At 44.4% G+C, this 16,355-nt stretch overlaps 1 protein-coding gene across 1 annotated transcript in view; it reads left to right on the forward strand.

Moving 5' to 3' along the window:
- Nucleotides 1-2,262: 2,262 nt before the first annotated feature.
- The window catches only part of SLC24A3 (solute carrier family 24 (sodium/potassium/calcium exchanger), member 3), a 461,500-nt gene continuing 447,407 nt past the window's right edge, over nucleotides 2,263-16,355 (forward strand). Inside the window, exon 1 of the mRNA XM_012657205.1 lies at nucleotides 2,263-2,592. Within this exon, the coding sequence (XP_012512659.1) occupies nucleotides 2,451-2,592 (142 nt within the window). The 5' untranslated portion in view covers nucleotides 2,263-2,450. The remainder of the gene's footprint in view (nucleotides 2,593-16,355) is intronic.

Below are 16,355 nucleotides of genomic sequence, written 5' to 3' on the forward strand. Positions count from 1 at the left end.
CCACCTTTCTTCCCTGCGTGGTGGTCAGCTACTCAGGGGCTTGTTCTCCCCGCTTTACTTCAACAGCTCCCTTTGCTCTGAAATCTGTCAAAATGAATATAAACTTAAAGAATCATTTCCGCGTGCCACAGGAGTGATCTCCCCCCACCCCCACACTCTTTCTTTCTGTCACTGCTTGTGCTGAGATAACTTCTAGGGACTTGCCAGTTCTGGGTTTCTCCCCTTCTCCTCCTGGCTGCCTCGCCAACATACCTCCCACCGCCCAAGATTACACAACTCCTTGTGCCTCTGGCAGCTTCCCCCTTGAGCTAGTGCTCATTCTCTAACACAATTAGTTCCAGGTTCCCTCTCTCACCTTTTATTTTTTCTAGTTTTCACTAGAAAGCCTTAATTTGAGCATCCTTCCTGGTTGGTTGAATTATTCTGAGCTCCTAAATTTCCTCTTCTGTGTCTCCGAATGCTTGATAGAGGTAACACAACCAGAGAATTCTCCACACTCGCTCTAGCCTGGATTAACTTACCTGTTTTTACATCCTCCTCAGTCTCTGGTAACCAAAGTTAAAGGGACAACCACTCTGGCATTGTAGGGAAGGTACTCTGTATGTCTGGGAAGATGCCAAGCTGAGAGCAGGAGTAAATAAATGATATGTCCAGGAAGCAAAAGTCTTTCTGGGTGAAAATGGACCTTCTGTAGAAAGGAAGCCACCTGTGACCACTTTACTTTGTCCTTTGCCGTGACCCTGATCTCCCCAGAATCTGTTAGGGATCACCCAGGAGGCGGTGAGGGAGAAGGTCACTCATACGTTAGGACTCATTTGGATTCTGTGGGCCCTCCCAGACCTAGGCAAGAGACACCTGTACAGAGGGTCCCTCCTTCCTCCCACCTCCCTAGGGTCTGCAGCTAAATTCCCTGATCTGAGCGGATTCCACGGATACAGTCACCCAGGCAGACATCTGGTTTCTAGGTGCTTCCTTTCTGAACAAGGCTTTTGTTCTCAGCCCCACCACAATGGCATCTCCTCCTCATCCCAGCCAGCAGCCCCAGGGAGGCACCTGGGAAGAGTCCAGGGAAGCCCAACGAGGGAGAGTGGGCTGTGCCTGGGGTCGTTAGATGTCCCCTCCAAATGGGCACCAGCACCTTCAGCAGGTAGGGGCAGGAGAACTGGAAGGGGGCGGGAGGGGATGGGAGGAGTAGGGCTCTAATCTCCGGGGTAGGGGCAGGCTGATGATCCTTGCAGAAGGCCAGGAGCCTCTTCAGGCCGTCTTTCCCCAGGGACGGTGCCTACTGCCCCCCTTCTCTCAGCCATAGCACTGGGCTTGGTCCAGCACTATCAGAAAGCGAAGTGTGAGCCCGGGCCAGAGGGGGGAGCCAGGACACCCTGCGCGAGCCAAGAGCCTCTGGGGAGGCTTGTTAGGGCGCAGGGGGATTCCCCACAAGGGGGCCAAGGGAAACCCCGGAGGCCCGCGGGAGGAGGCGAGGCCAGTGGCTGGGCGCGTGCAGCCAAGCGCACTTATGGCGCCCCTACTCTGGTCAGCAGGTGGGCAGGGGGCTGAAGAGACCCTCGATTTCTCCAAAAGTTTCCAGCGAATCTTTCGTGGTGGAGACCCGCCTCTCGGAGGCGGCGTGTGTGCTTCCCAAGAGAGGTCCCCTGCGCCACCTCCCCTGCCCTGGTACCGAAGGGTTGAAAGATTGCACACGGGGCTCCCTCCCCAGCCCAGTCTCCTCCCCGCGCGCCCCCTCCCCGCCGTGCCGGCCAGCGCCGGCTGCATCCCGGCCGCCCCTCCGCGCCCCGACCCCCGCCACCCAGGCGGCGCCGCTGCAGGCTGTGGAGAGCTGCGCCCGCTCGTGCTCCCGGCTCGCTCCGTGCTCCCAGTGCTCTCTGGCCCCAGCTCCGGCCCCGTGCCACGCGCGTGGACTATGGAGTAGGCGTGAGGCTCCGCGACGCGCTCCTGCAGCCGGGGAGGCCGGAGCCAGCCCGGGGTGGCCTCACCAGCCGGCGGAGTTAGCCAGCGGCGGGCCCTCCTCCCGCCGGTCCTGCCCCGCTCCTCCTCCTCCTCCTCCTAGGCCCCCGCCGCCCCCGCCTCCCGGCCGCCCCCGCCACCCCCGCCGCGCCGCCGCCCCAGGCCCAGCTCGGGCGCGGAGCGTGGGAGCCATGGCGCGCGAGGAGGAGAGGGACCCCGAGCGCCGGGAGGCGGCGGCGCTGGCGAGCGGCGAGGAGGAGGAGGAGGAGGGAGGGGAGGAGGGACTGAGCGATAGCGACGACGAGGGCGACGAAGAGGAGACGGGCAGCGGCGAGGAGGAAGAGGAGGCGGAGGCGGCGGCCGGGTGGGAGCGCAGCGAGGACGCGCGGCTGCTGCGCGCAGGGCTGCCTCCCGCCGCCGTCCCCGCCGCGGCCGCCCGCTACAGGAGCGGCCGTCGCCTGCCCGGGCCACCGCCCGGCCGCCCGAGGATGCCGCCGCCCGGCGACGAGGACCGCGCGCGTCGTCGCCGCCGCCGCCGCCGCCGGAGAGACCTTCTGCTGAGCCAGCTCTGCTTCCTGGCTTCGGTGGCGCTGCTGCTCTGGTCGCTGTCGAGCCTGCGAGAGCAGAAGGGTGAGTGCTCGCTGCCTGCCCCGAGTGGGCGCTGCGGCTCCGGCGGCTCGGGGCTCCTGGGCTGGGCGCGGGGCTGCTGCGGTCGGCCCGGCCGGGCGGCCCGGCTCAAGCAGGCTGGGTCGGCGGGCGGGTGGGGGCACCAGGCACGAGGACTCCCCATATCCCCCGCTGTGGCTCGGGAGGAGGACACCTCGAGCGCCCGGACTGCGGGACGGAGAAGCGGCCGGGCACGCGTGGGCGCCCAGGTGCCCCGGGAACCTTTACCTGTGCGCTTCTAACCCGCGAGTTCGTGGAGTGTTTTTCCCTTAACAAGCCCCCCAAAGCCAGCGATAAAGTTGTCCTGGCAAGATTCAGTACCTGTGCAGGTAACCACCTGTACACTCCATGGTTTGCTGAAGGATCGAATGGGGTTGGTTGACTGGTTGACACATAGTTCTCCACAATGGGACAGGCGGGGTGGACCGTGGAGAAAGCTCTTCACCGTTCTTTTCAGAACAGGTGCCGGGAACTTCGGGTAGGAAAAAAGTGTTGGCCCTCGAGCTAGGGGTTAGGAATGGACTTGTTCTCTTAAACTGCCCACTCACTGGGAAGACATGGACTCCTTCCCGTAGGGTCCCTTTTGCAGAATCGCTGTGTGGAAGAAATGATTTGGAGCCGACTGCCCATCCGCTCCTTTCGGGGTGCCCTGCACGGGTCCGTCCTACTTTTGTCTTTGTCCTTGGCCTTTCTTGAGCTGCAATAGATCTTGTAGAGAAATGTGCTCAGAACAGTTGTCTTTTGAAAACAATTTGGACCCCGGGGTGCAGCTGTTTAAAAAACTAAGGAAAGACTTGGAAGAACAAGTGTTGTAAAATGGTTTTATATCCTGGCCTTTCAAACGGTGGGGTTCTTGGGAAAACAGCTATGTAAATGGTTGTGAGTAAAAGCAGTTACAAACGTGTGCTGCGGGGTTAAGACAGACATAGCTCTAATTCAAGGTGTTATGAGGTGCAGCATAAGGACATTTTGATGGTGATGGTCAAATATTTTTAAAGATGCCGTCAATTTAAAGGGGATCTCCCCCAGATTAGTGGATCTGTCCCTTCGTGGTGGAACCGGATGGTGGGTCGGTCTTCTTGCAGGTCTCAGCAGACCTCTTGACAGACTTCATCTTATATGGTAATGGGAGAGAGTCCCTCTTGATCTTCAGTGAAGCCGGTAAGGACTGCATGGCTCTCTCCAGGGCTCCTGAATCCCAGCTCCTCTGTCCATGGGCTCTGACATAAGGAAGGGGGCTGTGCCAGTGGAAGGGAAGCCGGACATCTCTCCAAGGGCACGTTTGGACCTGCCAGACATCAGTCTACTGAAGAGTCTCACGGAGAGGGTTTTCATTAACCCCCTTTCAATCTTCCCAGCTTTTATGAGTGAAAAGCCAGTTTGTAGTTCATGCCACCTTTGGAGAGGGCCGTTCCAAGTCCATGACATGCCAGCCATTTTCCCGGCGTGTTGGGGCTCTGTGAGTCATAGAGTTCACACCACTTTTCAGGATTTAAAAGACGTTTTTCTGGATGGAGAATGTGACCCATACAGTTAAGTAGATCATCGGAAGGGGGCTGCCTGGGCCCTGGAAAGCCAGGATGTTTGAGGGGGAGGGGTGTAAGACACTCTGCAAACTTGAAACCTGGTGACTAGAATGTCATTTTGAAATGGTTTCCCTGGCAGTGACATTTCTGTTCAGGTGCCACTGACTCACATTCAGTTCCATAGCACAGCCCTCTCCCCCATCCCTTACTCTCTGCCTTTCTCCTTCCTACCATTCCCATTCTGTCTTTCCCCTCTCACTTCCTCTCCATCTCCTCCCATACTTGTCAAGGAAGCCCCCCACCCTAGCAATGGAAAATCCACAGCGAAAAGTCAGCAATGTTAAGGAGGATGCCAGCCGGCCTCCTTCATTTCCCCCGAATGACATGCATGTTGAAATTGTCTCAATTACTTTTTCTTCCATTAGATATTGATGGTTTCAGTATGTGATGCACAGCAGTAGTTTTCAGCAAGGCGCAGATTTTTCAAGATAATTATTAACATACTAATTAATGCGTGTGAATCTAAAAATGATTATTTTGCTTGAGGAACTGTCATTCAGCATACCTAAGCATTGGAATGGTGACTTTTACCCTGGAAACTTGGAGGCCACTCTACTTGATGGTCCTTTCAGTATGGATACTGAAGTTTGGAATTTAGCCATGTTTTGAAGTCTTTATGAGTTAGAGGGGCTGAGTGATTGGCTTAAGGTCACACAGCAATGCAAGTGTAGAGGGAAAGAAAACAACCTGAGGTGACCTGGCTTTTTGTTCCTGCCTCTGTTCCTTGATATTCAAGCCACAGTCTGGGTGCAGCTTTGTAATATTTATATAATCTCACAGGAGTACCTTCATAATGATCAAAGGTAATATTATATTTATCCACATTGAAAGCCATGCCATGATTGTTAAATGTAACTTCCCAGAAGCTTGTTTTCTAATACATATTGATCTTTCTTTCCTTCCCTCCCTCCTTCTTTCTTCCTTCTCTTCCTCTCTTTTTCTTTCTCTGTTTCTAGAAAGGAGAATTCTTTTACCAAAACAAAATAGAGATATGTGGCAGTTAATGTTATATAATGTTGTATAACATTTCTAATCATATGGAATCCGAGATCCCTTTCTTAACATCCAACCAAACTCAGATTTGGTTATATACTAAAAATGTTTAGTTTTAGACTGAAAAGTTATTCAGTATAGTGAATAATCTATACTGATCTTTTTCTGCTGAGATAGAATATGAGGGTTGTTTAATTTAGGTTAGGAAGGGTTAGTGGTAGAATCAAGAAAAAATTTAATTCTAACAACAACAAAAGTAGTAACAATGACTGGAATTTGGTGGGCTCTTAAGCGCTAGGCATCATGCTAAGTACACCTTATAAGCGATGCTTTGTTTTATCTGCCAACAGTCTTTTCAGACGTGTGAGCCTTCAGTGGTGGAGAAAGACAAGCTCTAGGTGCTCTACTTAGTTGTTATGAATGAAGAGCTCATTTTTTGATCTCTGTTTTCAAAGCCAATTGAAATAAAGTGTTAGATTTGCTAATGAGAGTTTTCTTTTCTTTTTGCAGTGAGAATGGATTACTTTTGTATATTTTGAGTGGTTCAAAAGTGTTTAATTTTTCTTTGATGTAAACAACCTGGCCATCTTTTTCCAGAAGTGGTGTAGATAAAGCCCAGGGATTCTAACTCAGAAGTAATTAAAGACAGCCTCTCTAGGAGGCACATATATTTATACGTACAAGTATGTATATATATAAAACTTTGAAATACTTTCTGTCCTAGTTACTATTGCTGTGTAACAAATCACCCCAAAACTTAGTGGTGTAAAATAGCTGTTTTACTATTATTATTATTTTTTGCTTATGGATACTTAGGGCCAGGTATTTGGACAGGGGGTAGTTGGAGTGTCTCTGCTTCATTATGTCTGAGACCTCAGCTGGAAAGATCTCAAGGCTGGCTGACTCCACAGCTGGATCTGGAGCCACTGGAGGCAGCATCGCTCCCCATGTCTGGAGCTGATGATGTTAACTGGACCCTCAGCTGAGCTGCCAGCCAGAACACCTACATGTGGCCTCTCCACGTGACTCAGTTTGAATTCCCTCAGAGCATGGCAGCTGAGTTCCAAGGGCGAGTGTCCCCGGAGAACATGCATGGCCTCAGAAGTCACAGAGTGTCATTTCCACTATTTTCTGCTGGTCGAGGCAGTGACAGATGTCAGCCCAGTTGCAAGGAGCAGGGCATCTACACCACCACTCACTCAGTGGAGGGGCGTGGGGTCACATAAAAGCCTCTGTGGTGGGAGATACTGTGATGGTTGCCTTTGGAAAATCCAAGGATTTGAAGGGGTTGTAACTTAGGAGTCAAGTATCTTTGAAATGTCTTCCGCTAATGAAAGTGGTGTTGCTCATCTTAAGTGACGTGGGGTCTAGATGTGGTTTTTGCAGAGGGGACAGCTGTGAAGATTTGAACTGTGAATTTAAATTTCAGATTTGAGAGCTTGTTGTTGCCTTTGTGGCTTCCCACTCCTCAGAGGGCTATGACAGCAACCTTCGATCCTTCACGTGGCCTTCCTGGACCCTGCCCCTTTTCACCCTTCCCCACTTTGGCTTTTCCTCTGCCCCTGACAATAGCAACATTTATTCCAGCCTCAGGATCTGAGGATCCCTAGCACATGCTGGTCCCATGACTGTCTGGACTGCTTCGTCCACCACCGCAGCGAGTGAATCCTTCACTTCCCAGCTCCAGACCTCGGACTAGACCCCATGCCTTCATTTTGCTCTCTGAATACACTGTCTTTTCCCTTCATAGCATTTATCACAGTTGGCAATTATGTATGCATTTCGTCTTGATTTGAGTAGTGTCTGTTCTTCCACGGGAGGACAGGGACCCTATGAATTTTCCTCCCCTCTGTCGCCCAAGTCACCCAGCCTATAGTAGGAGCTCAGAAGATACTTTTTAAATTTAGAGGCAAAAATAAAAGATATTTGTTAAATAAAGGACCTCTTTTGATTTCTGAACTGCAGTGCCGGTGATAAAAAACTAATTATTGTGTGTTAGGAGACCACTAGCTGGCACAGATTTTATTGTCATGATTTATAATTCTGCCCCCAGTCCAGCAAACTCAGTGTTGTTATCCATTTTTCATGGGATAGCACTGAGCTGAAGAAAGTGGAATGCCGTGCCCGGCATCAGATCGTTAAGTGGCAGGATTTGAACCCAAGCCCACCCACGTCAGAGCTACATGCGGCTGCATTTTCCAGCCTCAGCTGAGGAGGATGTGAATAGAAGATGAGGAATCACCCTGCCTTTTTCAGTCCACTGGGGAGTAAGGAATAACAGAAGGTTGGTTTCATGGAAGCAGTATTTTAGAAACACATTGCTTTTCAACCTTTCTATTTTCTGCATAAACATATATAGACGTGTCTCTTTCCTCCTGGCTTTTCTTAGCTTCTCATCAACCCAGATTTTTCTCATACGTTTCCTCCACTTGCAAGGCTCAAATCCTTGTGGGAAGCTATTTTTTTTTTTTTTTTATTTACCCTGGAGGGTTGGCAAAGCCAAAAGAATTGCAAAACCAGCTATTTGGTGAGAATTCCAAGGCTTGGTGGAAGTTGGCTGATAGGATAAGATTTTGGCAACTCTCTTTTTCTGTAAGGAGGTTTCATTTCCTTGAGCTAAAGAATTTTGGGGAGGAATAACAGCACACAGACTTTCATCATGGGGAACCAGGGTATGGGGAGTGCAGAGAATGTTCCTGAAGTTGCAAAGCAAATGGGTTATGCTGCCAGGAAGGTAATTGGAGTTTTTTCTGGTCTATTCCTGCCTTCTGTTTCTGGAGAGCTTGTTTGATATTTATTTTTATTTATTGTTTGCAGTGATTTCACACATGGGGTTATCCTGTAGGATTTGAGAACCTGAAGCATTAGGATTTGGAAGAAGGTTTTTTCATGAGCCACACGGTGATGGGCCACAGGTCTCCTAGGGTTTGACCTACTGCTTCCTTCTCATTCCTCTTCCCCCTGGGGGTGGCTGTGCTCCTTGTCATTGCTAGTCCTGGGGGCTACACCATCCTTTGTTGGTTTCCCAGCCCTGCCCTCACCCTGTAGACTGTTCCGTTAGGAAACGCTCTTCAGTGGAACCTCTTGAGGGCATTCCTGCCTGGATCCCCACAGTGTAAGACACAGGGACCTCGTCCAGTCCATTTGTTCATTAAACATGTGGCAGGCTTTTTGCTAGTTGCCGGGGTGACAGCGGTGTCTGTGCTGGACGCCCCGAGTATCCTTCCTTACAGTGCTCTAGCGTGGGTGAGAAGAGAGGCACTGAACAACTATTGTAATTTTCATGTATTATGAGAAACACAAATGAGAGATATGGCATGCCGTGCAGGAGGTCGTGGTGGTCAGCAGAAGCTGGAACCTGAAAAACAAAAGGAATTAGATCGATAGAGAATGGGAGATAAAAAGGCAGACTCATAGAAAAATGGGCAAAATGACAACGGACAGGCAGTTTACACAAAAGCAATTGCAGATGGCCAGTAGACACAAGTTACAACCTTAATCGCAATCTTGACAGGGAAATCTGAATTTAAAAATAATGAAATACCATTTTTTCAATATCCGATTGGCAGAAATTAGAACATGGGATCCTATCCAGGGTTGATAAAGGTGCAAGAGAAACAAATTCTCTCATTCACTTCTGTCGAGGATGTCAACTGGCTCCCCAAACACTGTGGGGGACTGCCACAGGGATCTGGTTTTAGTCATGGACCCCAAATGAAGCCTTGGCCTTTTGATGAGAATGGTGTGCAGGAAGGGGGCAGGGGTGGGATTAGAATGGCAGTACCTAAAAACTCAACTTACCTGGATCCACTTGTGGGCCAGGGAGCATGTTGGTCATGACCCTCTCAACTCTAGTGTTTAGGGCTTAGGTGGGAACTTGAGGGAACAGGGAAAGACCTATGTCACTTCTGGAGCTGTCCAAACCAATAAGCATTGTTTATTTAACTCATGAAACCTAGCAGTCATTCTTGCTTGTCAATAGTTATTTATTTCTAGGAGAGGGTGAACAAAGAAAGTCAGCTCATCTGTGACCTGGTTTGGGGACTTTCACATTTGCAACATTTTCAGTATGTCTCTTTCTTTTTCCCTTTGTATTTGTGCACTGTTTAATTTTAGCAAAAGTCATTTTCACTCTAGTGAGCCAGTCTGCCACGGAATTTGAACCTGTGGAGGACAGGGAATGATGAGCAGGTTTCTTGAGCAGGACTTTGACAGTAGAACAAAGGGGATGATGGGTGCCATGGGCGACCAGGAGAAAGGGAGAACCACAACTCTGCATTGTTAAGTCAATATGCCATTTTTAAGACAGAACATGAAACATTCATTTTTGGATATTTTGACTCTGAGAGCATTTAGGTAGAATGTATAGCCGACAGTTGAAAGTCAAGATCATAAGCACTTGTGGCTGCAGATAAAGATCTGGGAGTTGTATACATGAGGGTGAACATTGCATCTTTGGTTAGCTCCATGGTTCTCAATCTTCTCTGCACATTGTAATCACCTGGGGAACTTTAAAAATTACACATGTCTGGGTCCCTTCTCCCAGAATTTCTGATGTGATGCTCCATTCAGGGGTGTGGCCTGGGCATTTTTTTTTCCTTTTTTCCTTTTTTTTTTTTTTGAGATGAAGATGGTGCTAGTGTGTATCCAGGGCTGAGCACCACTGGGTTAGGTTAATGGTCAGTATTTACCTTATTACAGCCACATAAATCCTGTCCATAGCTGAGCTCTAAAATACACCATAATTAATTTTCCTGTCCTGGATGGATGTGAATTAATACGTGTTTGTCTGCTTAGTTTTCTAAGCCTTTACCACTAACTTAAGCCCAAACTTTCCTCTAGTTGCCTCAATCTCCTGTCAATATGCACAGTGACATTAAGTATTCTATCCAGTTTGCTTTTGGGAGAAATCGTTACCAGATTCTTCTGGCCTGTTCTAGTCTGGACAAGTTCCTTATAAAGCCTGCTGCCCAGCTGTCATCTTTCAATCTCCCTTTAGCTTCATCCTGCATATTTCTTTCAGTTCTCTCGTGTGTGGAAAGCCCTGCTTTTTGGAAGCCAGGTAGGTGTCTTTCTTGGCTTATTCCTGCATTTGCGGTGTACATTTGTAGAAGTCACACACTCCAGGTGCCTCTGACCATAGGCAGTGTGGAAAGTAAAGGTTTGAGACTTTGTGTGTTTGAAAATATATTCCTTCTACCTCCACACTTAGAAGATAGTTGGGCTGGGTTAAGAATTAGTTTGGAGTGCATTTGCCTTGAAATTTTGAAGGCATTGCTTGGAGGACTTTCAGCTTCTAGGCTCGCCTATGAGAAGTCTGATGCTGTTCTGGTTTTTAAATTTTTTTGGAAACTTGTTTTCTTCCTCTAAGAGCATGTATGTTCTTTGCTTTGCTCCTAATGGTCTGTTTTGTCCTAATATTCAATCATGTCGTAATTATATGACTGGTGTGAGTCTGTTTTCATCCATTTTTCTGGATTTACAGGTTCTTTTAATCTGGAAGTTTATGTTCTACAGATCTGGGAACTTTCCTTTTATGATTTCCTCCATCCTAAGTACTCTCCTCTGTCTTTCTGGATTGCCTGTTATTTGGATGTTTGACTTCCTTTATTGATCTTCTGATTTTCTTATCTCTTCTCTCCCATTTCTCTCTTCCTTTTGCTCGGTTTTCTATAGATTTTCTAGTCTGTATCTTCCAACTCCTATACTGAGCTTTTAATTTCTGCTGTTATGTTTTTAATTTCCAGGAGCGCTTTTTTTTTCTTACGAAAGTTGTTTTTAACAGCATCCCATTCTTCTTTATCGATATAATATCATCTCATATATCCTTAAATAGATTCATAGTCATCTTTGAAGTTTTCTTTTCCCTGAGTGGACTCTGTTTCTCCAAGTTGCTGTTGTCCATTTATTTCGTTCTGTTTTTCATATTAAGTGCTTTCTCCAAAGGTCAGGGAAGCTTTGGCATCTACTCATATTTACATGGGGCCATTGATTGGAAACTGTGCAAAGGAGGGTCTTGGTGATTGTAAGTGTCCTGTAAGGTGATCTGACTGGGCCATTTCTCTAGGCAATGTGCCATGTCTCTAGTTTTAGCCCTTTTCAAGGGCTGGTCAGATTTCCCAGAGAAAGATCACTTGATGGAAAAGACCTGGTTACTTCTGGATATCCAATGGAGAGGAAGCTGGGGTGGAGGGAGATTTGTTCAGTAGAAGCACTCTCCTAGACTCAAGGGATATTCAGCCCTCACAACTATGAGTGTGAATAAGGATTGAATAATTTATTTGGATATATAGCAGGGCCATCCCAAGTTATTTACTGTCCTTCCTTCCTTCTTCCTTTCCTCCTTTCTTTCTTTTCGCTTTTACCTACTGTACACATGACACTGGTAAGAGCTGCTGCGTCCTGGGAGAACTAATGTTAAGGAAGGGAGGATGGGAGAAGGCTTAATCTTCATCATATCCTTTTTTTAAAATTGAAATTTCTACTGAGAGAATTGCAGATTCACATGCTATTGTAAGAAGTAATACAGAAACATCCCTTGTACATTTTCACCAGTTTCCTCCAGTGGTAACATTTTGCAAAACTGTAGCATAACATCATAACCAGGATAGTAACATTGATATAATCTACCAATCTTATTCATATTTCTGCAGTTTTATTTGTATAGTAGTCCCCTCATCTGTGGAGGATACATTTCAAGACTCCCAGTGGATGCCTGAAACGGTGGATAGTACTGAACCCTATGTACACTTTTTTTTTTCCTATATGTAATTCCCATGATAAAGTCTAATTTATGAATGAGGAGCAATAAGAGATTAACAATAACTACTAATAAAATAGAACAATTATGAAAATATATTGTAATAAAAATTATATGATGTGGTCTTTCTCTCTCCCTTTCAAAATATTGTACTGTACTTACTCTTCTTCCTGTGATGATGTGAAATGATAAAATGCTCACATGATGAGATGACGTGTGGTGAATGAAGTAGGCATTGTGAGATAGTTTTAGGCTACTACTGTTCACCTTGAACACACAAGTGTGATACAGCAACAATTGATCTGAAAATGAGCCGGCTATTGAGTCACAGGGGGTAGTGTAGACAGCGTGGAGACATTGGACACAGGAATGATTCATGTACAGGGTGGGATAGAGCAGGACAATGTGAGATTTCATCATACTACTGACATCGGCATGCAACTTAAAACTTAGGAATTCTTTATTTCTAGAATTTTCCATTTAATTTTTTTGAACCATGGTTGACCTTGGGTAACTGAAACCATGGGAAGTGAAATCACAGATAAGGGTGGACTGCTATATTCATTGTGTGTGTGTGCATGTGCGCATGTGTGTATTGGGTTATATGCAATTTCATCACCTGTGTAGGGTTGGATGTTCATCATCCTAGTCAAGATACTGAACAGATCCAATATCACAGGGATCCCTTGTGTTGCTCTTTTATACCACACCCATGTGTGCCTTTTAGTACAAAAGAAGCAGTCAAGTTAAGTAACTCATATCACCTTTTCCAAAAATAAAGTGAATTAAAAAATTATAACTTTAACAATTAAGGAAATTCTATCCCCAATAATACTGCACTCTACCCAAAGGATTGCTTGTAAGTTTGTGCAGGGAAATGAGCAGTAGGTCAATCTATGTTAGTAAAATTAGGACTTCAAGTGTTTTCTCCATCACCGCAGTTTTATTACTCTCAGGTATGGTAACCTGAGCTGAGTGCCAGATAAAGGCCATGCATGGCTTGTTAATGGTTTCTTTGATAAATAATTTTTTCTGTCATTTGCACAATATTTCTGAATGAATGGTCCATGAAAATAGTTTATTCAAGTAGTTTGTTCATTCAAGCAGTTTAGCCATGACTCTTGCAATATTACTTTCACCAGTATTTGTTTCCCAAGGTATTAGAGATGGAGAAGCTCTTGGGGACCATGTGTCTTAACATCTGATTTTACCTTTGAGGAAAATGACATAAAAGAAAATCGGAATTGGTGGCCATAAACCAGGGTTTCTGACTCCTTGCTTAAAAAATACTTAAGGAAAAACAGCAGAAGGTTAAGGTTAAAAAATACATTTAATGCCAACGACTTCTTTGTAAAAATTATTTCAAATTCTAAAATGTTTCTGAAATGCTGGAATCTCTCTTGAGAATATTTTGGCATTCCATAGAGTTAGTACATGGGAAAAATTAGGGATTTTCAGGGTGAGCTACTTTTTGTAGCAAACAAAAGATTTGTTTAATCAGAAACACTGGCTGTTGGAACACTCCTAGCTTGCTTTAGGGGATAGTCTGCACCATTGGTTCACCTTCTTCTACCTGGGCAGTCACCTCACAAGACCGTTAGAATGATTGGCTATTTTGAAAATGAGTAGTCATTATTTCTTCAGGTTGGGGGTCTTTGAGCTTTCAAGTTTTCAACTTTTTTTCATCCCTGTTGTTGCAATTCTGGGCTGTGATTTGAACATCATTTCCATAGAAAGAAAAGTTTCCTAGGACCTTAAGAACCCAGGTTTTGAAAACTTGATGTTAAGGACCTCTTGAGTGGGATGCCACGCTTAGGTTGTTTCAAATCACAGGTGTTTGTTAGGCTGTGTGCAGAAAGAAAATTCATCACACCTACTTTCAATAAATCTGGGCATGAGGGTAGGTCAATTCTAGTATTTTCTAATATTGTGGTATATTTCCTCCTTTACATATGTTAAAATTGGTATCGTACTGTATATAATTTCCTGGATTCTGCTTTAAAAATTAAACAAAAATACAGTGAAATTGATTGACAATCAGGATGCAGAACAGTATATCACTCTGAAAAGCTCCCTTAAGATACCCCTTTATGGTTACACCCTTCTGCATCCCTGATATTGGATCTGTTCTCTGTCACTGTAGTGATACTCTCTTTTTGACGGTGTCATACAAATGGAATCCTACAGTCTGGAATCTTTTGAGACTGGCTTTTTTCACTCAGTATAATGCCTCTCAGACTTATCTAAGTTATTTTCTGTATCAGTAGTTCATTCCTTTTCATGGCTGAGTAGAATTCCATCATACAGAAGTGCAACAGTTTGTTTATCCATTTACCTATTGAAGAACATTTGGGTTATTTTTAGTTAGGGTAATTATGAATACAGTTGCTATAAACATTGTGATTTATTTTTCTTGCCTTATTGCAATGGTTAGGACTTTCAGTACAATGTTGAGTTTGAATGGACACCCTTGCTTTGTCCCTGATCTTAGGGGGGAAGCATTTAGTCCTTCACTGCTAAGTATATTGTTTGCTGAAGGTTTTTCATAAATGTCCTTTATCAAGAGAGCAAGTTCCCTTCTAATCCTTGAAGTCTGTCAAATGCTTTTCCTGCATCAATTGCTATTGCTTACATGGTTTTTCTTCTTTAGACAGTTAAGATGGTAGATTGCATGGATTGATATTTGAATACAGAATCAGCCTCGTACACCCTGAAGAAGCCTCCTTTGATCATGGTGTGTTTTTAATTTTGTATTTTCTGGATTTGATTTGGTCATACTTTGTTGAAGACTTTCACATCTATAATCACAAAGATAAGGGTCTGGAATTTCCTTTTTTTGAACTATCTTTGTCTGGTTTTGCTATCAGGGGGTAATGCTGGCCCCATAAAATGAGTGCTGTCTACTATATTCAGAAAGAGATTGTGTAGAATTGGTGGATCCTGCTTTTGAACTTATCATAGGCATTTCTCTATGGCATTAAACTTACAAACTAATTTCAATGTCTTCATAATAGTCATAATAATCACAATATTTTTCTTAGTATTACAGCAAGTGATGTTTATTGAGCATTTAGAATACTTGAGGCACTAAGTGCTTTACCAGTATTGACTATTTTAATCTCCACAAAAGCCCTACAAACTAGATACCTTTATTATCTCCATTTTATATGCAAAGAAAAATAACACACAAAGAAGTTAAGTAACTTGCTCAAGGTCACAAAGTTTCTGCGTGGCCAAGTAGGATTTGAATCCGGGCTGTCTGATTCCACATCCCATGATCTTAACTATTATATTGTTTCCTTTGATTATATTGTAACTTATTTATTCAGGCCTCCATTTGAGTTACTTTGGAATTTTCCATGCCTTCACTGCAATGAGTGTTCTTACAAAGAAGTCTTTGACAGTCTCTGCCAATTTCTGTAGATTGGTTCAGTGTCAAAGAGATAGTGTTGATTGTAAAGGTTAAAGCATATTACTATATAACTTTCCAGGAATTGGAACAAATTTGAAATCCCAGCAGCAGTGTTTGAGAGTGCACAATTCAATGTTCTCCTGCCAGAAATATTTTTACATGTTTGAGATTCAATTTGATTGCATAAAGATGGTGTCTCATTGCTTTTGTTTGCCTGCCTTTTTTATCAGTGAGGCTGAATATTTTACAGATGTTTACTGAACATTTATATTCCCTTCCTTGTGAGAAAGATTTGTTCATGTTCAGTCTTCATTTTTTTTAATAATGGGATAGTAGTGTTTTTCTTAATGATTTGTAAGATCTCTTTATATATTTTATTTTATTTTACCCTATTTAAAAAGTTTTGCTTATTTTTTGGTATACAGAAGATTTTCATTCTTACCTATTCAAAACTACCTCTCTTTTTCCTTGTGTTTTTTTCATTGTTGTAGTCTTAGATCCATGAGCTTGATCATATATTTATTTCACATTTTTTAATGTCTTTTCCCTCCCTGTTTTTATAGTTTAATTTTTTAAACATTTGACTCCTCATTTGGAATTTATTTTAGCCTGAGATAAAGATTTAATTTAAACAGATAAACAGGTTTAATAGTTAATTCCAACATTGTTTATTGAATAATCTTTCCTTTATCTGTACATTTGTGGTACCACTTTTATTCCATGCTTATTCTTTTATGTACCACAGGTGGTTTTTGTGGTATCTATTTTATTCTGTTTACTCATTAATTAATCGTTGTAGCTTATTAGCATGTTAATTATCCGGTAGGGCAAGACTCCTTTCCTCTTGCTTTAAAAAAAAATCATTTGCTATTATCACTCTTTTATCTTTCCAGGTGAACTTTAGAATCTCTATTAAATTTTCCCCAAATTCCTTTAGGTTTTGACAAATCTATGAATAACGTGGAAAAAATGACAT

Source organism: Propithecus coquereli, unplaced genomic scaffold (assembly GCF_000956105.1).
Source record: "Propithecus coquereli isolate 6110/MARCELLA unplaced genomic scaffold, Pcoq_1.0 Scaffold533, whole genome shotgun sequence".
In the NCBI taxonomy this organism is placed as follows: Eukaryota; Metazoa; Chordata; class Mammalia; order Primates; family Indriidae; genus Propithecus; species Propithecus coquereli.